Consider the following 24,288-nt stretch of genomic DNA (forward strand, 5'->3'; position numbering starts at 1 on the left):
AAAAAAATAATAAAATAAATTTTGTTTCCTACAGAAGCCAAAATCTCAAAACGAGAGATATGGCAAGAGTCATGACACCCCCTTTGAGAATAGACTTGTCCAAACGGCTATAAATAGTAACAACCAGAGTGAGAGGAAGAATAGGCGTTAATAGCAGGTAGTCGTAAGGTGTCGTTTTGGTAGTTTGTCAGAATATCATTTGTAGGTGCATATATAGCTTGTGGAGAGTTTGTTGGACGTTGTTGTAATCTTGCTTTGTTATATATTTTATTGTTCTTACAAGCTTATAGTGTAAACAAGTATCGTCATAAATAGTGGCGATACAACAATAATTAGCAACAAGTAACTATGTTACAAAACTTATAATTTATGATTTAACTGAGAAAAGGTTTGAAAATCTTCAGCTAATCTTAATGTCTGTTTTCTCACCGGTGATTTCAGCATACTTAGATCCCAGTCATTGAAATCAATCATTTTTCATGATTTCATGCCTCTCCTGCTCTATATAAACTTCCTTTTTATCTTTCTTAACATTCTTCTATAATTACTAGAAATCCTCACATACTCATGTTTTGTAATTTCATGTATTGTTCCCAAGTTTAATAATTGTAGCATAACTAAATATGCATTTTAAATGTTCATAGAAAATTTAAATGTAGTGAATATTTTAAACATCTAAACTTTACATTAATGATTTTAATACATGCTTTACTACCACATTTGAAATTTTTTCAAAATTCCATAGTCATAAGCAATTACATCATAGAAAAACTATTTTAGTGATCTAAAAATTCCCCAAACTGTAAAATTCACATTACATTTATTTCTTGAAGCATCAAAAATATTTGTGTACACCTGCAATTTGGTCTCTGACACAATTTCACTACATAATATAACTAAAAAAATTCCTACATTTGTTATTCTAAAATATAGAGTTCATGTTTAATTATTCACTTCATTATAAATTATTGCTTTCATACTAGGGTTACATCATTTGAACTGCAAATTTCACCCAGGAAAATATTGAAAAAATTTTAATCCAATAATAGGAAATTTTTATAAAGAAAAGAAAAGAAGTAATATATTTACCTGGTGATTCACCAACATTTCCACAGTAATTGCTTCCTTATTATTCTGAGCAAATTCTGGCCAGTAGTGACTAACTCGTTGTTTGTAATCCAGGTAACCTCTGATTTATATATATATATATAAGCAATAATTATAACAATAGAGAATATGGAGACTTGTTCATCCTCAAAATTTATTTCCTTTTATTTTACAATTTCATAGAGCATATTTTATGACTGACAACTCATAGTAGTCACTGACATTAAAAACTAATTGATGTGGTTAGCCATAACCTGGAACATAACTGAGAGTCACCACAGTATCCACCCAGATAATATATTTCTCTAAACTCACATTAATTTATATATATATATAGGTTAAAGTAAAAGGGAGAGGCAATGAAAACCCCTTGTATTTCATTCAGAGTTTCGCATTTCTGTTTGGTGGACAGTTTTCTTTAGAATGCATATTGCAGGATGAACGGGAATGTGAAACTCTGAGTAACAGATTCTGAAATATCTTTGCTGCTTTTTTAATAAAGTATATATATATATATATATATGCGCATATATATATATACATATATATATATATATATATATATATATATATATATATACACACACATATATATACATATACATACACACACACACATATATACATACACACACATACACACACACATACACACACACACACACACACACACACACACACCACACACACACACACATATATATATATATATATATATATATATATATATATTAGAAGAAATGAGTACTCAGAAATTCAGATGGTTTTATATTTACAGATATTTATTTGTATATTTCACGTTTTTATACATCATATAACTTAGATCATGTATTAGCACTTTCTCCCATTCTAGTGGGGTTTTCAAATGGAACTTATATCTGTAAATATAAAACCATCCGAATTTCTGAGTACCTCATTTCTTCTAATATAAAATACCTGTACATCATCTCCAAACCTTTCAATATATATATATATATATATATATATATATATATATATATATAATATACATATATATATATATACATATATATTCATACATACATATATACATATATATACATATACACATATATACATATTACCACACTAACCAAAACATCAATCCTAACCCATCATCTCTAACCGCCATGTATTTTTCTGTATCTCTTTATTCTTATCTCACTTTATCTCTATGTCCACTTTTTTATTTTTTTTATCCTTTATCCTTTTATTTTTCATCTTTATTTTTTCACTTCTTTATCTTTATTTTTATTTCCCTGTTATTTTTTACTTTTCATTTTACTCTTTACCCCTTAGGTCTTGTACCTTCTACACTGTCACAATACATTTCTAGAATTTATGACCATATACATGACATCCTTTGTATCTCTATATACTTATTTATTTACATCTTTGCTCTTTTATTACATTTTGCACTTACTACTATCCTGTATAATCATGTTTAAATTTATACATATACTTTTTCCTCTTTATGATCCCAACTTCATTAAAGATTCACCCCCTTCTACCTCTTTCTCTCAACATCCAAACCCCTCATTCTCTATCGAGTGAAAAATGGTATGGACGTTTTGTTTTGGTGTCTCGCTATGCGACTATAAGGATTTACCTTCCCAATGAAACTCGTTTTTTTCCAAAACTTTTTCTCAAACCTGCTATAAAGTAATATATGTTTTTGGTGTGGTAATTGTACATGGCTGAAGAAGGCTGTTGACCTACATGTTATATCAATTATGCATTGATATAAATTATTCAATAAAGCCAGAAACATATGTACCGCAAAATCCTTTGCATCCTGTTTTCCTTTTGATAAATATATATATATATATATATATATATATATATATATATATATATATATATATATATGTATATATACATATATATACATGTATATATATATATATATAATATATATATATATATATATATATATATACATATATAGAAATATATATATACATATATATACATATATATATACAAATATATATATACACACATATATATATACATATATATACATATATTAGAAAAAAATAAGGTACTCAGAAACCTGGATGGTTGTACATTTACAAATTTTTATTAATACGTCACATATTTTTATAAATCATATATTAACATTTGCATCTACTCTAGTAGATTCTTCAGGTTTGAATTTTTTGAGGGAATTCCTCTCTTGTTATAGTATTATTCAGTGTGTATGAATGGAAAGAGATATAGGATAGTAAAAGAGGGTGAGGAATGGGAAGAAAGTGAGAGAGAGAAAGAGTCTGTGTGTGTGTGTGTGTATCTGAATGGAGTGTCAATGGAAAAGAGAAGGAAAGAAAGAAGGAAGAGAGAAAGAAGAAAAAATATGTTTATGTCTATACAGTTGGTCAGTTCTTTCAATAGAAAGTGATGAGTTGATTCTTGGCCTTTAAAAATGGCAAAACCAGGGGCCTACTCTAAGGAAGGGGGGGGGGTCTTGTTTTGATAAAAGTTATTTTTTTTAAAAATTGTCTGGATTTATTATCATTGTCATCATCATTGTCCAGTGAGAGGGAGTGTGTGTGTGTTTTTCTTTTTTTGTGTGTGTGCCTGTGTATCTGAAAGTAGTGTCAATGGAAAAGTGAAGGAAAGAGAGAAGGAAGAAAGGAAGAAAAAAGTGTGTTTACATCTATACAGCTGTTCAGTTCTTTCAATAAATGACAAGTTGGTTAATAACTTTTGTATGTATATATATATATAATATATATATATATATATATATATATATATATATAAGAAAATAGTAAAGAGTGAAAAAATGACAGAAGGCTTAAATGTTAAAAAATATATATATTTGCGTCAAAATGTCTGGAGAATATTGGAAAAATTTTTTTCCCCTCCTTAAAATGACATAATTTTATAATTTTTAAAGAAATACCGGTTTCGCAGTTAGCTCTTCAAATTTCTTGTGACTTAATGTTTATTTTTAATAACGTAATCCTTGTATTTTTGCTACGGAGAGTTCTAAATAAGGGAAAGTAGTGAGTGATTTCTTCTGGTGTAAGGGAGATAATCGCTTAAAAACATTTTTTCCTTTAGTGTGAATTTCTCTGTATTATTGAGTTCGGATAGTTGAGTCTGGGTTTGTACTTTTCAATGAAGAATGTTTCCTTATTTAGTCTAATTTGTGATGATGATCCGAAAGCACATTGGTAAAATGGAAAGATTAAAAATTGTGGTTGTAGTTGCTTTGCGCATTTCTCAATGTGTTCACTAAAAGGTATCATTCTATATTCTGGGAATGCAATCTGTTGTCGATGCAGTGTGCATCTACGTCTGAGTGATAGTCCCGTGGACCCCACGTAGTCTTGGTGGCAGCCCGAGCATTTAATGACATAAATTATGTTTTCAGAGGCACAAGTAAAGTTAGATTTGATCTTGAATTTCTGTCCCTCTTTAAAGAAGAATTCTGATCCTTCCAATAGGTTAGGACATGTTGCACAGTTCGATCTACCACATTTTTTTACTTTTGCATCCGTAATTTTAGAAGACAATTTTGCCTTTGTGAGAATCTTTTTAAGTGATTTAGGCTGTTTGTAGCTTTTAATGATTTGGTGTATGTTTAGAATTTCCTTTAATTTGGGGTTTTTATGAAGTATTGGTAAATTCTGGGTGATGATGGTGAAAGCTTCTTTGTTTCTGGGGTTGTATGTAGATATGTAAGGTAGTATTTTCGGGGAAGGTGTGTTGTTGTGTTGAACTTTTCTTAAAGTTTCTATGTTGATTTCTGTTGCACGTCTGATCCCATCCTCTATGAGTTGAGTTGGGTAATGTCTGTCAATTAAGGTGTTTTTGAGTTCTTGCAGTCTGAAGTTCCTGGTGTTTTGTTCTGACACTATTGTGCATATCCTTCTTGCAAGGTTGAAGGGGATGTTTGTTTTAGTGTGTCTTGGGTGGCATGAACTAAAAAGAAGGTATTGTTTGGCGTCTGTGGCTTTGTAGAAAATGTCTGTTTCTATTTTAAGGTTAATTTTTTTAATTAGTATATCCAAGAACGGGAGTTCCTTTTGGTTGTATTCCATTGTGAACTGTATATTTGGGTTTATGCTGTTCAATAGGTTTTTAAATTTTAAGAGTTTATCTGTGTTTTCATTCCAGAGAATAAAACAATCGTCCAAGAATCGTTTCCAGTTCTCTTTTATGTATTGAGAGAGGGGGTTTCCAAAGATTGATAAGGATTCCTGGTAAATGGTTATTTCCATAGGAATCCTTATCAATCTTTGGAAACCCCCTCTCTCAATACATAAAAGAGAACTGGAAACGATTCTTGGACGATTGTTTTATTCTCTGGAATGAAAACACAGATAAACTCTTAAAATTTAAAAACCTATTGAACAGCATAAACCCAAATATACAGTTCACAATGGAATACAACCAAAAGGAACTCCCGTTCTTGGATATACTAATTAAAAAAATTAACCTTAAAATAGAAACAGACATTTTCTACAAAGCCACAGACGCCAAACAATACCTTCTTTTTAGTTCATGCCACCCAAGACACACTAAAACAAACATCCCCTTCAACTTGCAAGAAGGATATGCACAATAGTGTCAGAACAAAACACCAGGAACTTCAGACTGCAAGAACTCAAAAACACCTTAATTGACAGACATTACCCAACTCAACTCATAGAGGATGGGATCAGACGTGCAACAGAAATCAACATAGAAACTTTAAGAAAAGTTCAACACAACAACACACCTTCCCCGAAAATACTACCTTACATATCTACATACAACCCCAGAAACAAAGAAGCTTTCACCATCATCACCCAGAATTTACCAATACTTCATAAAAACCCCAAATTAAAGGAAATTCTAAACATACACCAAATCATTAAAAGCTACAAACAGCCTAAATCACTTAAAAAGATTCTCACAAAGGCAAAATTGTCTTCTAAAATTACGGATGCAAAAGTAAAAAAATGTGGTAGATCGAACTGTGCAACATGTCCTAACCTATTGGAAGGATCAGAATTCTTCTTTAAAGAGGGACAGAAATTCAAGATCAAATCTAACTTTACTTGTGCCTCTGAAAACATAATTTATGTCATTAAATGCTCGGGCTGCCACCAAGACTACGTGGGGTCCACGGGACTATCACTCAGACGTAGATGCACACTGCATCAACAACAGATTGCATTCCCAGAATATAGAATGATACCTTTTAGTGAACACATTGAGAAATGCGCAAAGCAACTACAACCACAATTTTTAATCTTTCCATTTTACCAATGTGCTTTCGGATCATCATCACAAATTAGACTAAATAAGGAAACATTCTTCATTGAAAAGTACAAACCCAGACTCAACTATCCGAACTCAATAATACAGAGAATTCACACTAAAGGAAAAAATGTTTTTAAGCGATTATCTCCCTTACACCAGAAGAAATCACTCACTACTTTCCCTTATTTAGAACTCTCCGTAGCAAAAATACAAGGATTACGTTATTAAAAATAAACATTAAGTCACAAGAAATTTGAAGAGCTAACTGCGAAACCGGTATTTCTTTAAAAATTATAAAATTATGTCATTTTAAGGAGGGGAAAAAAATTTTTCCAATATTCTCCAGACATTTTGACGCAAATATATATATTTTTTAACATTTAAGCCTTCTGTCGTTTTTTCACTCTTTACTATTTTCTTATATATTCACCCACGTGCTTTACCAAACAAACTTTCTTATCTATATATATATATATATATATACAGTGGTAAGATTGTAAATATATATGTATATACTATCATCATTTAACATCCGTTTTCCATACCAGCATGGATTGAACAGTTTGACAAGTTGACCAGCTGAAGGGCTGTTCAGGTTTCATGTCTTGTTTGGCATGGTTTCTATGGTTGGATGCCCTTCCTAATACCAACCACTGTACAGAGTGTATTGGTTGCTATTACACAGCACTTATGAGCCCACAAGATTAGGGATGCTCTGCTGGAGATGGTTGCAAGGAATGAGCCTGGACACAAGGGCAACCACGCTTTTACTCAGCTTGGTGTGTCGTTTGTCCCACATCTTCCTGAGTCTACCCCTTCCACATGTTCCTTCTACAATTAGAGATCAGTACCTCTTTATGCAATTGTTCTCACTCATATGCATTATATGGCCTTACCAGCGCAGTCTTCTCTCTTGCACACTACATCAAATATTACATATACCTAGTTTTTCTCTCAAATCACTTATTTCTGTCATATGTGCACACTGACATCATCCATCCAGCAAAGCATACTGGCTTCATTTCTTTCAATTCTTCACATATCCTCAGTAGTCACAGCCCATGTAGCATAAATGTCTGTACACAAGCATCATACAACCTGCCTTTCACTCTGAGGAAGAGGCCCTTTGTTACCAACAGTAGTTCTCTGAACTTCGCCCAGCCTATTCTTATACTAGCAGCTATGCTTTTGGTACAACCACTCCACTACTAACTTGGTCACCCAAGTAACAGAAACTGTCTACTACTTTTAGGGATTCCACCTGCCATACAAAGGTGTTTATTTTTTTTAATTCCTGATGTTTAATGTACTTGTACATCTGCCACAGGTAAAGATTACCCTCTCCATTAGTTGTCCAGTGATACCAATGCATCTCTTATGTGTCCATAGTTTGCACTGGGTACACCTAAGGGAGTTGCTCCCTGAAGGATTTTTTGATTTGTCTGTTTTCCAACTCATCAATACTTTGGTCTTTGCTACATTAACTCTAAGGCTTTGCTTCCATACCTGAAATTTCTTCTCTAGTTCTGGTAGTGATTCAGCAATAAGAACAAGGTTATCAGCATAGAGGAGCTCCCAGGGGTAGCCAATTGAATATTCTTCAGTTATAGCTTAGAGGACCATGATCAATAAGAGGGGGATAATAACCAGCCCCTAGTGGACTCCTTGTACACTAAACTCCTTGCTATACTCATTGGTGACACTAACTTTACTAATGACATCCTTGTACATGGCTCGCACAGCTCTCACTAACTATTTATCTATCCCTAGCTGCTGCATTGTCCACCAGATAAGGGAGCAGGGAACCCTGTCAATGGTTTGCTCCATGTCAACAAAAGCCAGAAACAGAGGTTTATTTTTGGCCCAGTATATCTCCTGCAGTTACCTCACTGCTATCTCCACATTTCTGCTACCTTTACATCCAACTTCGCTGCTGTCAACTACCTGAACACTACTCGTCCCCTTCTACTTGCTTGCAGAGGAAGTTTGAGAGGCAGCAACTTCCCTTTGGCCTTTTCTCTGGCTGCAGTTTCGAGCGATATGCCAAGTCTGCCTGCACCAGTAACAAACGGGACCAGGCTTCGTCTTTGTGCAGTCCCTTGCCATGTGTGCTCTATGGTAGTTTTTTTCTCCTCATTCTTTACTGGTCAGTGCACTACTTCACAGGCGTCCACAGCTGCCATTGCCACTGCCTCTGCCTGGTGTTTTGTCTCAACACATGGACTTGAGCAATGAACTTGCTCATTGCCATTTTCTCGCTAAATGGCTATTGTTGCAGTTGCACCAATATCTCGCCGGGAAAGCCATTTACAAAGGGCAGTCATGCCACCTTCTCTAGAGCCTCTCCAGTAGAACTGGATAGCATGGCCAGTCTCTGAACTTCTGTGGCATATTTGTCAAACTGTTCTCCAGTCCACCTGACTGTTCCCAGCTGAGCAAACACGGCATACATTCCCTCCATATAGGCTTCCCTCAAGTGCTGCTCAATCTTTGCCATGCTTGGTTGGTCTTCCTCATCTATCATGAGGTACAACGCCAACACACTTCCCTCCAGGTACAGGGCCATAAGACCTGCTACATTGTTGATGCCTTGTAGCCTGGCCACCACCAGATCCAGGTGATTACATTTCCTTCGCAATAGAAAGGTCTGACAGTATCACTACCAATTCTTATCTTCACTGCCATTTCATGGAAGGGGACAACATCAAAGGAAAAATATATTTATATACGAGAGCTGAAACAGCTTGTGGTATGAGGTAACTGTAATGCAAGGAATAAAATATGGTTCACCAACCTCTCATTGTTGGCTGTCCAATTGTGTTAAGCCCAAACACATGCCCCACCCATCTCACCTAATGTTAGCAACTGCTACTACCAATGCCCGCTAGCTCACTCCATTCCTGTCCATTCACCACGACTGCCCCAGGTCAAAAAAGGATGACTCTGATCTTGCTTCCCTCACTTCCTCTCTCCCCTTTCCTGTTCCAGTGGGACCCCTTGACCATTGACATCACAGCCCATTCCTTCCGGTTCATCTCGTTCCCATGCATCTTGGTGTCTGGTGAGAATGTAATCAATTTGGCTTGTGTGTGTATAGGAGTGGCTGTGTGGTAAGAACCTTGCTTTCCAACCACATGGTTGCTTGTTCAGTCCCACTACATGGCACCTTGGACAGGTGTCTTCTACTATAGCTTCGAGCTGACCAAAACCTTGTGAGTGGATTTGGTAGACGGAAACTGAAAGAAACCTGTCGTATATATATATATGTGTGTATGTGTGTATTTGTGTGCCTGTATTTGTCCACCCACCATCGCTTTACAACCGATGTTGGTGTGTTTACATCACTGTAACTAGTGGTTTGGCAAAGGAGACGAATACAATAAGTACTAGGCTTACAAAGAATAAGTCCCGGGGTTGATTTTTCGACTGAAGACAGTGCTCTAGCATGGCTGTAGTCAAATGACTGAAACAAGTAACAGAATAAAGGAATATGTGTGTGTGTGTGTGTGTGTGTGTGTGTGTGTGTGTTTGTGTGTATATGTATATATAAATGTATGTGTATTTTTTGTGTAGAAATAACACGGAAGAAAGAAATAAATAGTTACCAGTGTAGCAAAAATTCACATAAGTGCCAAGGATGTTACAGCCTACTTATAAAGGCAGAAATTCCAGGGTTTAGTGAAATGTTTTTAAATAACATAGATATTAAGAAATGGAGTTAAACACAGGAGTTATTCACATCTTTATACTTCCGACAAATGTTTTGAAGAAAACATTGGTATTATTCCTGAAGGAATAAAATGATGTAAAACAATGTAATCATCTTATCAGGGGTAAAAGAGAAACAAAACACATCAATAAACCATTTTAACCGAATGTGATTATTGTATATATGATGGTTCTTACCACCAAGGTTACGTGGTGGTGGAACAGTGTTGTAGACAGGGCTATTAGAGAAAAGAGACAGACTTGGAAACACTGGAAGAATGGTGGTAGCAGGGAATTGTATCAGACTGCTAAAAGGGAAGCTAGGAGACAGGTGTATTTAGCCAGAGGGGAAGCAGATAAGAAAAAATTTGCCAATGTTCTGCGCCATGAGGACCAAAGACTGGTGTTTCGCGTTGCAAGACAGTGTGTGAGAGAGAATTGTGATGTGGTAGGAGAGAAGTGTGCTCGCATGGAAGATGGTTCCCTTGCGCTAAATGAGGATGCAAAGAGAGAGGTTTGGAGACGCCACTATGAAAGGTTGCTGAATAAAGAAAATGAATGGGATAAAGAGAGTCTGCCGAATGTCAACCCAACAGAGGGACCAGCTATCAGAGTTGATAGTTCCTTGGTAGTTAAGGCAATTAGAAGCATGAAGACAGGGAAAGCCCCAGGCCCATCAAGTATCACTGCAGAGATGTTCAAAATATCTGGTAGTGTCGGCTATAGCCTAGTCACCCGTATAGTTAATCAGGTGATACACAAAGAAGTCATACCCAATGACTGGTGTAGCAGCATAATAGTCAACTGCTACAAAGGTAAAGGTGACGCCCTAGATACAAATAATTACAGAGGTATCAAGCTGTTGGATCAGGTGATGAAGGTTACAGAGAGGATCATAGCCCAACTAATTAGAGAGAGAGTTAGTTTAGATGAGATGCAGTTTGGGTTCGTGCCAGGGAAAAGTACCACTGATGCTATATTCCTGGTAAGGCAGCTGCAGGAGAAATACCTAGCCAAAGATAAGCTCCTGTACCTGGCTTTTGTTGACATGGAGAAAGCCTTCGACAGGGTCCCCCAATCCCTCATCTGGTGGTCAATGAGGAAACTAGGGATAGATGAATGGTTAGTGAGAGCTGTGCGAGCCATGTACAGGGACGCTGCTAGTAAGGTGAGGGTTGGAAACGAGTACAGTGAAGAATTCTGGGTAGAGGTTGGGGTCCACCAAGGCTCAGTCCTCAGCCCCCTCCTATTTATCATAGTCCTCCAGGCAATAACAGAGGAATTCAAGACAGGATGCCCCTGGGAGCTCCTCTATGCTGATGACCTTGCTCTAATTGCTGAGTCACTATCAGAACTGGAGGAGAAGTTTCAGGTGTGGAAGCAAGGTTTAGAATCGAAGGGCCTTAGAGTCAATCTAGCTAAAACCAAAGTCGTAATAAGTAGGAAGGTAGACAAATCACAAACGCCTTCAGGTAGATGGCTCTGCTCAATCTGTAGAAAAGGTGTAGGTAGAAACTCTATAAGATGCACCAAGTGTAAGCTATGGACACATAAGAGGTGCAGCAATGTCAAAGGAAGGCTAACTAGGAAGATGGTTTTTGTATGTGGCAAATGCTCGGGAGCATTAACCTCTGAAAATCTGCAGAAAACAACTTCCGTCACTTTCCAGGGGGAAAAACTAGAAGTAGTTGATAGCTTCCGTTATCTTGGTGACCAAGTCAGTTGTTGGGGTGGGTGTGCTGAAAGTGTAACTGCTAGAGTAAGAATAGCCTGGGCAAAGTTTAGGGAGCTCTTACCTCTGCTGGTGACTAAAGGCCTCTCGCTCAGAGTAAAAGGCAGACTGTATGATGCATGTGTACGAACAGCCATGCTACATGGCAGTGAAACATGGGCCGTGACTGCTGAGGACATGCGTAAGCTCACGAGAAATGAAGCCAGTATGCTCCGATGGATGTGTAATGTCAGTGTGCATGCTCGACAGAGCGTTAGTACCCTGAGAGAAATGTTGGACCTAAAGAGCATCAGTTGTGGTGTGCAAGAGAGACGATTGCGCTGGTATGGTCATGTGGCGAGAATGGATGAAGATAGGTGTGTGAAAAAGTGCCAATCCCTAGCAGTGGAGGGAACCCGTGGAAGAGGTAGACCCAGGAAAACTTGGGACGAGGTGGTGAAGCACGACCATCGAACTTTAGGTCTCACTGAGGAAATGACCAGCGACCGAGACCTTTGGAAATATGCTGTGCGTGAAAAGACCAGGCAGGACAAGTAAGTCCAGCCCACTTATGCATGCCTTTCCTCCCTTGGACACACAAAGACCTGTTGAGGCAAGCAAAGTCAATATCGAACCTCATCCGACGACAGGTCTTGCTTGTGAAGACCTGTTGGGGCAAGTGAAATCGGAATCGAAATTGAACCAATCCTATGACTGGCACCCGGCAGATGCCAGGACCCCTGGACTGGAGATATGTAAAAAGCACTATCCGAATCGTGGCCGATGCCAGCACCGCCTTGACTGGCTTCCATGTCGGTGGCACGTAAAAACCATCATCCGCATCGTGGCCGAAGCCAGTGCCGCCTCGACTGGCTTCCGTGCAGGTGGCACGTAAAATGCACCAATCCGACCGTGGCCAATGCCAGCCTCGCCTGGCACCAGTGCAGGTGGCATGTAAAAAGCACCCACTACACTCACGGAGTGGTTGGCGTTAGGAAGGGCATCCAGCTGTAGAAACATTGCCAGATAAGACCGGAGCCTGGTGCAGCCTTCTGGCTTCCCAGATCCCCGGTCGAACCGTCCACCCATGCTAGTATGGAGATCAGACATTAAATGATGATGATGATGATGATGGAAATGAAATGTAAGAAGACAGATAAGAGTTGAATTTTATAGGTTGGTAGAAACTATTTATAGGTACTAAATGTATGCTTTTGCCAATGTTTGTAACAATAAACGATAAATTATCAACAATTAATTATCAGTTCACACCGAATTAGAATATAGTTTTCAAGCACCAAAAACCTTTCATAAATCATCTCATCACATAACAATAAGTTGTTAAATACAAATCCACTTAATGAAATTAATAACATTGATATTAACATTAACCATTCTTTGAACAATAATAACAATACAGTTCTATATTTAAAAGATCAGGAATTATGTACATTATTTACATTATTTATAGTTGACGGATATTTCTCTTCATCTTGTTTGTTGTTAACACAATGTTTCAGCTGATATACCCTCCAGCCTTCATCAGGTGTTTTGGGAAAATTTTGAACCTGGGTTCTCATTCCTATGGTATTTTTTGATGTTATTGTTATTATTATTATTATATTATTATTATTATTAAGGTCACTGCCTAGAATTGAACTCAGAATCTTGGGGTTAGTAGCCCGTACTCTTAACCACTACACCATATGCCCAAGAGAGCCCAAGTTCAAAATTTCCCCAAGACACCTGATGAAGGCTGGAAGATATATCAGCTGAAACGTTGTGTTAACAACAAACAAGATGAGGACAAATATCCATCAAAAATAAATAATGTAAATAATAACGATATTAGTATTTCTGATATAAATTTCAATCACATTCATTTCCTTAGCAGTAGTTCTAAGACTAGAAACTCTATTTATCAATGTAAAATTACTTCCCGTTCTGATGTCTTTTTTTTACATAGGTAAAACATCTCAGTTGTCCAAAACAATATCTAACCATTACTCTACATTTAGACATATCAATAAATGCAGCAATACTGGGCTTAGTAAATTAATTTGGTCTCTTAAGGAACATAATAAACAACTTGATTTGGAATGGAATATTCTATCTAGATCCTTTCTGTATGATAAAGGTAAATCTTTTTGTCCGCTCTGTAACGAAGAACAGTATCTCATTTTGTTCTCAGAGAATTCTCTTGTAAACATGTTTAAAGAACATGTTTATTATTGCAAACATTGACAAAAACATACCTTTAGTTCCTATAAGTAATTTCTATCAAGCTATAAAATTTGACTTTTATCTGTCTTCTTACATTTTATTTCCACTACATATATCTATTTACATGCTTTATTTCCACTCATCTTTATTTCCACTCATCTATCGCATTATATTTATCCACTCTTAATTTTCCATTAATTTCTTTCTTTCTCCTCTTTTTCTTTCTCCAAATTGCCTTTGACATTAAATCTATTAACAGTTTTTTAAGAAATAACTGGCCAATGTTCCCTTCATCATATACGCGGTAATCACATTCGGTTAAAATGGTTTATTGATGTGTTTTGTTTCTCTTTTTTCCCTGATCAGATGATTACATTGTTTTACATCATTTTATTCCCTCAGGAATAATACCAAGGTTTTCTTCGAAACATGTGTGGGAAGAATAAAAATTTGAATAGCACCTATGTTTAACTCCATTTTTAGATTTGTGTGTGTGTGTGGTGTCCCAGCATGGCCACAGCCTTAGCACTAAAATGCTTAAAAGACTATTGATCTGGGTAGTGTGCATAATATAATCGTTCTGGTTAGTATGTATGTATATATATATATGATACACATTATGTACAAGACATCACCAACAAGTGAAAAATACGTAAACACACACACATATACACATGCACACATATATGTAGATAGACATACACATTTAGGGAACTATGGTTAACAATCAATTTCTCTAACACCTTCATCATCATCATCATTTAACGTCTGTTGTCCATGCTGACAAGGGTTGGACAGTTGACCAGGCTTGCACGCTGAAAGGCTGAACCAGACTCCAGTCTGATTTGGTGTGGTTTTCTACAATTCGATGCCCTTCCTAATGCCAACCACTCTGAGGGTGTAATGGGTGCTTTACATACCACCAGCATGGGTACCATTTGCATAACACTGGTATCTGCCATGACTGCAATTTTGCACAGTTTCATGGCTCTACTTCTCAAGCACAACATAATGCCAAAGGTCTTGATCATTGCCTCCATGGGGCCCAACACTCGAAAGGAACTCAGCCCCTTTGCCTCCGTGAGGTCCAATGTGTGAAAGGAACTCAGCCACTTTACCTCTGTGAGGCCCAATGCTCAAACGGTGCTCTTAACATGCCACCAGCATGGGTGCCAGTTACGTGACATCAACATCAGTCATGACTATGCTTTCACTTGGCTTAACAGGTCTTCTCAAGCACAGTATATCACCAAAGGTTTGAGCCATTAGTTATTGCTTCTGTGAGGGTCAAAGTTCAAAGATCATGCTTCACCACTTCATCCCATGCCTTCCTGGGTTTACTTTACCTCTACCACAGGTTCCCTCCACAGTTAGAGATCGGCATTTCTTTACACAGCTATCCTTGTCCATATGTATTGCATGACCATACCAACATAGTTGTCTCTCTTGCACACCACATCTGATGCCTCTTATGCCTAATTTTTCCTCTCAAGATGCTTATACTCTGTTGAACATGCACACTAACATTGCACATCAAGCGAAGCATACTGACTTTATTTCTTTCAAGTCTAACCTTGTTTTCAATATTTCCTTATGTTTTATTCAATGACTACCAGTATGGTTTCCATGAAGCTAGATCAACTGAGAACCTGCTTTCCAGTGGCGCTTATCTATGATAACTCTTTTGAAAAGTTTAGTGGAAACAATATCATTACACTCAACATTAATAAAACATTTGACTTCCCAACTAAACTCTTGGTCTATGAATTGGATTCAGTTCTCTGCTAGGTCTACAATTTTCTCTCTCTCTCTCTCTCTCTCTCTCTCTCTCTCTCTCTCTCTCTCTCTCTCTCTCTCTCTCTATCTATCTATCTCTCTCTCTCTCTCTCTCCCACTGAGCTATCAATTTGAATTTTCCTTAAGACTGTCACCCACACTCATCTTGTACATTGATGACCTATTTAGTATCACCTCTAAACATGCATACTCATACGCAATTTAGACTTCACATGAAACCTGCACTACTTTGATACAATATACTTTCTACAATAGGGATATGACAATCTTGTAGCTTTCAACAACCCCCAAAATATAAGTGTATGTATAAATGAAGGACTATTCTACCTCACCCTCTCTAGTTCTTAATAGCATGCAATTAAGTTGCTACCATTACTGGTGACTTTCCCTAGAGTGTCCTTCCCTTTAGGACTAAAAATACATTTGACTGGACATATAAGGATTCCTTAGAAAAGTACTGGTTTTGGTACAAACAGAAGTTGCACATCACTAGTGTATTGATACAATTTTATCTCTAACTAAAATCAAATGTTAGTTTTAAAGTTGATATTTTATAAAATTTTATTTTATTCTGTTTTAATCAGATAGTGTTAGCTTTAAAATGAGTTTCCTTGAGTGTTTTAAACTGTCTAGGTATTCTAATTTTGTTTATTTTAGAAATTATTCCTAGAATTTATAATTTGATCACTATTCATAATGGATAAACATATTCATTGTTTTGTTTCATTACACTGTATTTTCAAACTGCAACATGATATATTTTTAATATATATTTAACAAAATTTTTCATAACTCAAAGAAGTTATTCATCAACTGATCCATTGTAATGCTTCATTGAGAGAAATTAACAGTTACAATAACTTTTTACTACTTTCCAAGAACAGAGAATAAATATTTTTAGGTGAACATAATGTGATTAATTTCCAAATTTAATTGTAGTTGATTATTAGTACATGAAGGTAAGGAGTTAAAGGAATATGTCTCAGAAAGTTCAGTAATTATTTGTGTGTAACATAAAAAACTTAGGTATGCATTTACTATGACCTCAGTATGAAAAATAAAGTCAGCTAATGTAGCAACAGCATATATAAGAACATTACTAATTTTAATGAAGATGGAATATATCAGTGCCTCCTATAATATTTAATGAAAACTACCAGAAATGTTCTTATAAACATTACTAAAACACTGCAAATTGTAAAATTAAAGTTAGAAAATAAAGTAAACTACGTTGATATTAAAGTAATTTCTTACTTTTCAACAAACTTTGCAAGCAATATAGCAGCAACACCTTTAGATGCAGAAAATATAACAGTTAGTGTATCATTCCTCCATGGTATCTGGACAGTTCTGTCTGCATAACCACCCCATAAGTCAACCACTGGCTTCCCTTTGTAGAAGACAGCAAAAGCAGCTCCAGTCTCAATTCCATCATCAATATTTTGTCTAACAGCAGAAAATAAAAATTAAAATTTTTATTAGTAAAATATTTAAAATTGAGTTTCACCTCATTAGTTCTATCAAATATCATTAGAGCAATTTATAAAGTTTTCACAAATAACACCCACCTCTCTAATATATTAGTGAGGAAGGTAAAGAGGAGGAGATGATCACAGGAAGTGGCAATATGAGGAACAGATGAAGACATATAGAGTGGACAGTATTATCTGGAATGACAAATTCACTAGTTCAAGAAAAGGAAAAATATAAACAAAGAGAGGAGGAATATAAACCAGTGCTTCAAGTTTTCTTTTTCCACTATCACATTTATTTTTTTTTTTATTACACTATCACAATGTCCCCATTTCTTATCAGGCCAAACGAATTTAGTTCTGGGTAATAGTTTGATACATATGACAACTAACCACTAAACCACTCTACTATAAGTGAATATTTAATGCATCACTTCATGACTTTGACAAAACTCAGGTATAAATTTCTTGTGTCTCATATATACACCCTTAGCTAACAGCTGAAATTTTATCTTATGCTCCGCTTTGCAGTTATATTTTCTTCATTTACTCCCACCCCATCCCCACACACACACTACATACATGTTGATTTCACAGTCCACATACAAGTTTACACAAACCTATTTATGAGATTAACAGGTGACATAGTTCAACAATGTTCAAGCATGTACATATGCATATATATATATATATATATATATATATATATATATGCATATGTACATGCTTGAACATATATAACTGCAAATCGGAGCATAAGTTAAAATTTCAGCTGTTAGCTTTACTTCATGTATGGAAATACACACAAGTTTTAACAATGTCTTTTATAAATTATACTTTAGTTTATTACTCTTTTATTCTTTTACTTGTTTCAGTCATTTGACTGCGGCCATGCTGGAGCACCACCTTTTAGTACTTATTCTATCGGTCTCTTTTTGCCGAACCGCTAAGTGATGGGGACGTAAACACACCAGCATCGGTTGTCAAGCAATGCTAGGGGGACAAACACAGACACACAAACACACACACATATACATATATATACATATATACGACAGGCTTCTTTCAGTTTCCGTCTACCAAATCCACTCACAAGGCATTGGTCGGCCCGGGGCTATAGCAGAAGACACTTGTTTATAATTTACTTGCATATGTGGTGTATATTTGGTCCTGTTTATTTATTTATTCACATTTCAAAAGTCTGTTATTGTTAACACTGCATTGTTATTGCTAATGTCATTAGTGATTGTGGTTAATATCAGTTTTCTGATATGGTGTGAAATTTTGATTTATCAATAACTTCTCAGAGGTGAAACTCTTAATATAAAACCCAACTTATGGGATAGCACTAGTACAGAAAATGAAATCTGTAGTTGTAAATTGTTCATCAGTAGAGACAGCAATAGTGTTTTAAATGTGTTTTCTTGATATGTTTAGTGATTGTTTTCATACTATTGCATATGTCTAGATTGCCATATTCTCAATACAGAATGTTATTCATGTTTCTCCTCATAGAAAGAGTTCATGTCTGCTGTTGTGAGAAGATGGCAACTGTGTGAAAATATTTCTAGGAATGTGATTTTAAATATTTGATAGTGAAACAATAGTTGGTACTCTTTGGTTATCTCCCCCATTTTATAAGAAAATTGGTACTTTTGGTCATCTCCCTCAACTAAAAAAATAGTTTAACCCTCAATAAAACAAACAAAACAAATGAAAAAAATTAATAAACATGAAAAGTGGAAAGATAAAACATCTTATTGAATCTGATAATATTTTATAACAAATCATACAAAACTGCAAAGATTAATAAACGTGAAAAGGAAAAAATTAAACATCTTACTGAATCTGATAACATTTTTATAACAAATCATACCATGCCTATTGAGGAGGCCAAACGTCAACAATGTGTTGAAATACTGAATCAAAAGGATCTAACTCTTTTAATCCAATCTCATGTTGCCAAATAAACTCAATCTTTTAATGGCAATTTTCTTAATAGGGGTGAGATAACCAAAAAGTTAATATAATGGTTGCAGCCTTTTGGCTGAAACATGTAAAAGAATGAAGGAAGAACATTAGTGTAGCAAATACTTCAGGGCAAAAAGAATAGCAGTTTGAACATGCTACGACTTTGATGGTTGAAAATGTCTGATCCAGGAAATGAGGGTTACCAAGAATGCAATTTTCTGTAGTCCTTGATTTTAGTATGTCTTCCCTTAGATCATCCTCTTTGTTACTACAAGAACTTCATCCAGACATCTTTGCAGGCTACAGTTACAGCTTGATTAATTGGATCAGTTGTGGTAGAAACATACATCTTATTCTACATTACATATGATGATTTACTCAACCAAAAAAGATTGCTCAGTTCTCAAACTGAAGAAAGAAAACATGAAATTTTGACAAATTTAAAATTTAACCCATACATGGTAAATAAATCATTTGCAAAAGATAGCATATTTATCATGATAAGAATTATAAACAATTACTATGGCAAACAAAAATTCCCTTCAAGTAACTGAGAGATTTACGACTTTTATATTTATTGGTCACCTACCTAAATGTATCTTCTACAAGCTTGAATTGAGTATCAGCATATCCTCCCATGATCTTTGGTAAATTTTTATAACAACAAACATTAAAATAATACCAATGAATTGCTATTAAAGCTACAGCAATTCCTATTTTACTTGGAATATTCATGTTTCTCTATCTGAGAAACAGTGACAAATCTTGGATGATTTTATGTGCTTTACGAACTGTAGTAGCCAAGATATAAATCAAAAATAGAATTGATTGTTGTTGACCTTCTTATATTTATTGCGCATGCTTATCAAAAAAACTTAGAAAAGAATTCAGATAATGAAAATATTGAGTGTTTGATGATAAGTAAATTACCAAATTTATAGGTTTAAAAATGCATAACCAAATATTTTCTTTTCACAACATTATTCTAAATATGAATGACAAAATATTGGTTTTTATGTAGCTCATATTCAAGGAGGGAAACAGTTAATTAATTGACCTCAGCTCTTGATGAATATATTATCAATCCCAGAAGGGTAAAAGCAAAGCTGACTATAAAATAATTTGTATTAGGAATGTAAATAATCTATATAAATACTGTAATAATGACAAAATATTAAAAGTAAAGCATAACATTGACTTAATATGTTATTTGTAAGCTATAAGATACCATTTAGTTGAACAGTAACTGAAACTTTTACAACTGTGTGAAAACTTGTGGTAAACATAAGAAAATTAAAATGTAGTATATTTGATGCTCATTGTTCTTATTTACTTAATTCACATGAATAGTACCAACTACTGGTTGAGTCATCAATAAAGAAAGTTATCTTATCTAGATGAGATAAGATTATGCTACCTATGTCTATGTACTTCTTTGTACTGCATAGATCATGGCATGTATTTTAACATCCCAGCATATTTTGTTCCCCTAGTAGAACTATTTGTCACTGCAGTTATTATTTGTCAGTGAAATATAGTTGACTACTTCATTCCTTTGTCTATTCTTGGTTTATTTATATACCAATCACTAGTCATGACAACTGCTATGTTGAAAAAATTTCTTTTGTTCAACAACTATTGACAAACAGCCACTGAAAGTAGGACATAAAGCATAGTACCTGCTGAGTCATTGTACACTGCCTGCGAATAAACATCTCATTTAAATAAACTAAAATTATTCTGCTTAGATTCTTATTTCTTTCTTGCCCACAAGGGGTTAAACATAGAGGGGACAAGCAAATCGACCCCAGTGCATAACTGGTTCTTAATTTATCAACCCCGAAAGGATGAAAGGCAAAGTCGACTTCGGCAGAATTTGAACTCAGAACATAACGGCAGACAAAATACCTATTTCTTTACTACCCACAAGGGGCTAAACACAGAAGGGACAAACAAGGAGAGACAAACGGATTAAGTCGACTATATTGACCCCAGTGCATAACTGATACTTATTTAATTGACCCCGAAAGGATGAAAGGCAAAGTCGATCTCGGCGGAATTTGAACTCAGAACATAGTGGCAGACGAAATACCGCTAAGCATTTTGCCGGTGTGCTAACGTTTCTGCCAGCTCGCCACCTTAAAATATTCTGCTCAAATTCATGTGTGTGTATAGGAGTGTGTAAAAAAAAAATTCGAAAAATCTATGGTGGAAAAGACAGATTGAAGGTAACACTTAGAAGAGTCCTCAAGGTTAAAAGATAGAACAAGGCTATAACTTCTAAAAAGAACATGGCAAGTACTCTTCTGAATGTAAGTTTAATATATATAGTGATAGAACACATCAAGTAAAAGTCTGTATGACATAAACTAAGAAAAAGCATTACATTGAGAGAGAGAGAGAGAGAGAGAGAGTATTTCTTTATTGACCATAAGGTTGAGAAAAAGAGGGGACAAAACAAACGTTGGGGTCAGGGTATCGAATGAGACGAAACATGAATAAACAAACAATTAAAATATATACAATTAAATGAGAATGAGTGAATAACAAAAAATGAAGCGGAGGACACGGTTGACCCCACAAACCACATACTCACACTGAAGACTTTGCTTTCTCCTTCTTCACAGTCTTGATTAAACAGGTTCTTTCACTCACAACATATTTGCTATAGACTTTCATCTTTTACGAAACACACTTTGCGCAGGCATTTCTTCTCCAGCCTTATTTTCCGTTTCATGTGGAAAATGAAAAAGTCGATTAGCTCGAGACTGGAGATAAACATGCCTGTTGCAATTCCTTTTACTCTCGTCTTCCACACTACTTCTTTCGCCATAGCAACTACCGAGAGAAAACAGGCTCGCTCCTCCCTATTCAGGGAGGTCAGCGGAACTATCTTCATTACAGATTCACTCGACAGTTGTGCTCTTCTCGAATGCGACAGCAGGTGTTCGACATAAGCCCAGAGTTCAGTCACCTTGGGGCATTGGACAATCGCGTGCAGGACAGTTTCACTGTCCCTCTCACATCTTGCACAAACCGGCGAAGGTGCACACCCATGTCTAAAGAGCTTATCTCGAACCGGTAAAGCTCCTCTGTAACATTGCCAGGCCAGGGACTTTTGGTAATTATCCATAGGCCCCGGACCGAATGTTCTTCGGAACAGGCTGGCCAGTTGATTTTCGTCGAAGCCCAGAGTTTCTCCTAGGACGTCGTCACACTTAAACTCTACTAACCCTCTATAGAAGAACGAGGTAGCACCCCCGCCACCGGCGTTGCCCGACTGGGAGAGAAGCACGAGTGCCTGATAGCACTCTGCATGCCACATGCCCAACCTCAGTCTACACTTGATCCATGGGTTCAGTTCGTTAAACGATGTGAACTGTGGAAATAACAGCTTGACGAACGGAGACCACACCTGCTCACCGTCCAGGTAAATCCAGAGGTGCCTAAGCCTGAGCGCATGTCTGTGCATTTTTAGCCACGGCATCCCTAACCCACCCTTCAGCGGCTTTTGGCAGCAAATAGAGCACCTTACAAGAGGTCTGCTGCCCCTCCACAAAAAGCGAAAGAGCATGCGTTCCAGTTTGTTCAGCCACGAATCGGGGCAAGGCACAACGGTCAGGCAGTAAGTGATTACAGAGGCGATAAACACCTCTGCAACCTCCGCTCAGACCATGTCTGAGTTAGGAGAGCCACCTTTCTCGCCACCTCGCTCCAGTTCTTCTCTATCTGGAGATCTGGCCCTAACCAGATTCCAAGCATTTTCACCGGTCCTTCCGTCCAACGTCCTACGACGCTGTCAGAAGACATCGACTTGCCCATCCAGGTGCCGAGTTGCAAGCCGACCGATTTATCCCGGTTGACTTTCGCTCCTGCCACCGCTTCATAGTCCCTTAAGGCCTCACCCACCCACTGTAGGTGCTCGACTCGGGAAACGATGATGGTGATGTCGTCCGCATACGCCGAAGCTGACTTTCTGCACCCTAGATCTTGCGGAGTGCCTCTCATAGTTTCCAACCTCCTCAGCAATGGCTCGAGGGCCAAAACGTAGAGAAGCGTGGAGAGAGGACACCCTTGACGTACCGAACGTTCAATGCTGAACGGCTCCGAAAGGAAACCATTTACCCGAACTACCGATTTGATGTTGCTGTATAAAGCGATGATCCATCCGCAGAAGGTCGGGTCGAAGCCAGCTGCCGCGAGGACCACCGCCAGATACTGATGGTCCACCCTATCAAACGCTTTCGATTGGTCCAAGTGGACCATAGCCCCACCCTTGCCAGGAATCCTATTTACCCTTTCTAAGGCATAGCGTAGAAAGTGGAGATTGTCGTGGATGGTCCTTCCAGGGATGGCGCAAGTTTGCGCCTCGCCAACAAGTTCACCCACGACCCGCGCCAACCTTTTTGCTAAGACCTTGGCCAAAATCTTCAACTCTGCGTTAAGCAGAGTGATGGGCCGAAAATTATCAATTAAATCTCCCTTGTTTGGGTCCTTTCTTAACAGCGCTACCACCCCTCGGCTCACAGACTTAGGAATTCTCCCATTCTGCTGCCAGTTGGTGTACACGCATGCAAGTAGGTGCCCAAACAAGTCTGGCATGCTACTATAGAGTTCGTAAGGCAGACCATCGAGTCCCGGCAATGTCCCCACCGCAGTCTGCCAACACATCCTCAACTTCTTTGGCTGTGATCGGCACCTCACAAGATTCCGCGTCCGGCTCCGATAGACGCGGCAAACCAGCTAGGAAGTCTGCAAGCTTCTCCCCGCGCTCCAGCTCGCTGCTCCTCCCGAATAGCTGGGTGAAATGATCATGAAACAACCTTGCACATCTCCTCGGGTTCATTTACTAATCGACCATTTGGGCCCGTCAAGGATCGAATGGTTGAGTTGTTGCCACGCTGGCCCTCTACCACCCGGGCCCATCCGGCTGCGTTGATCCCTTCATGTCTCATTGCACGGATCTTAGCCCTGACAATGCACCCTTCATGTTTAGCTTTGAGATGTTGGTCGAGTGCTAACCTCGCCACTAACACTTTC

The 24,288-nt window shown here is 37.1% G+C and overlaps 1 protein-coding gene across 2 annotated transcripts in view; it reads right to left on the reverse strand.

Moving 5' to 3' along the window:
- Positions 1 to 24,288, reverse strand: part of LOC115218030 (beta-lactamase domain-containing protein 2) — a 72,078-nt gene that overhangs the window by 43,611 nt on the left and 4,179 nt on the right. Inside the window, exons 1-3 of one of the 2 annotated variants that reach the window (XM_029787779.2) lie at positions 19,838 to 20,064; positions 17,060 to 17,251; positions 1,090 to 1,189 (exon numbers count right to left, since the gene is read on the reverse strand). In XM_029787779.2, the coding sequence (XP_029643639.1) occupies positions 1,090 to 1,189; positions 17,060 to 17,251; positions 19,838 to 19,983 (438 nt within the window). In that variant the 5' untranslated portion in view covers positions 19,984 to 20,064. Of the gene's footprint in view, positions 1 to 1,089; positions 1,190 to 17,059; positions 17,252 to 19,837; positions 20,065 to 24,288 lie in introns of those variants that run through there. The other variant, XM_036508067.1, reaches the window with a different exon arrangement.

Source organism: Octopus sinensis, linkage group LG12 (genome assembly GCF_006345805.1).
Source record: "Octopus sinensis linkage group LG12, ASM634580v1, whole genome shotgun sequence".
NCBI classification, from domain to species: domain Eukaryota; kingdom Metazoa; phylum Mollusca; class Cephalopoda; order Octopoda; family Octopodidae; genus Octopus; species Octopus sinensis.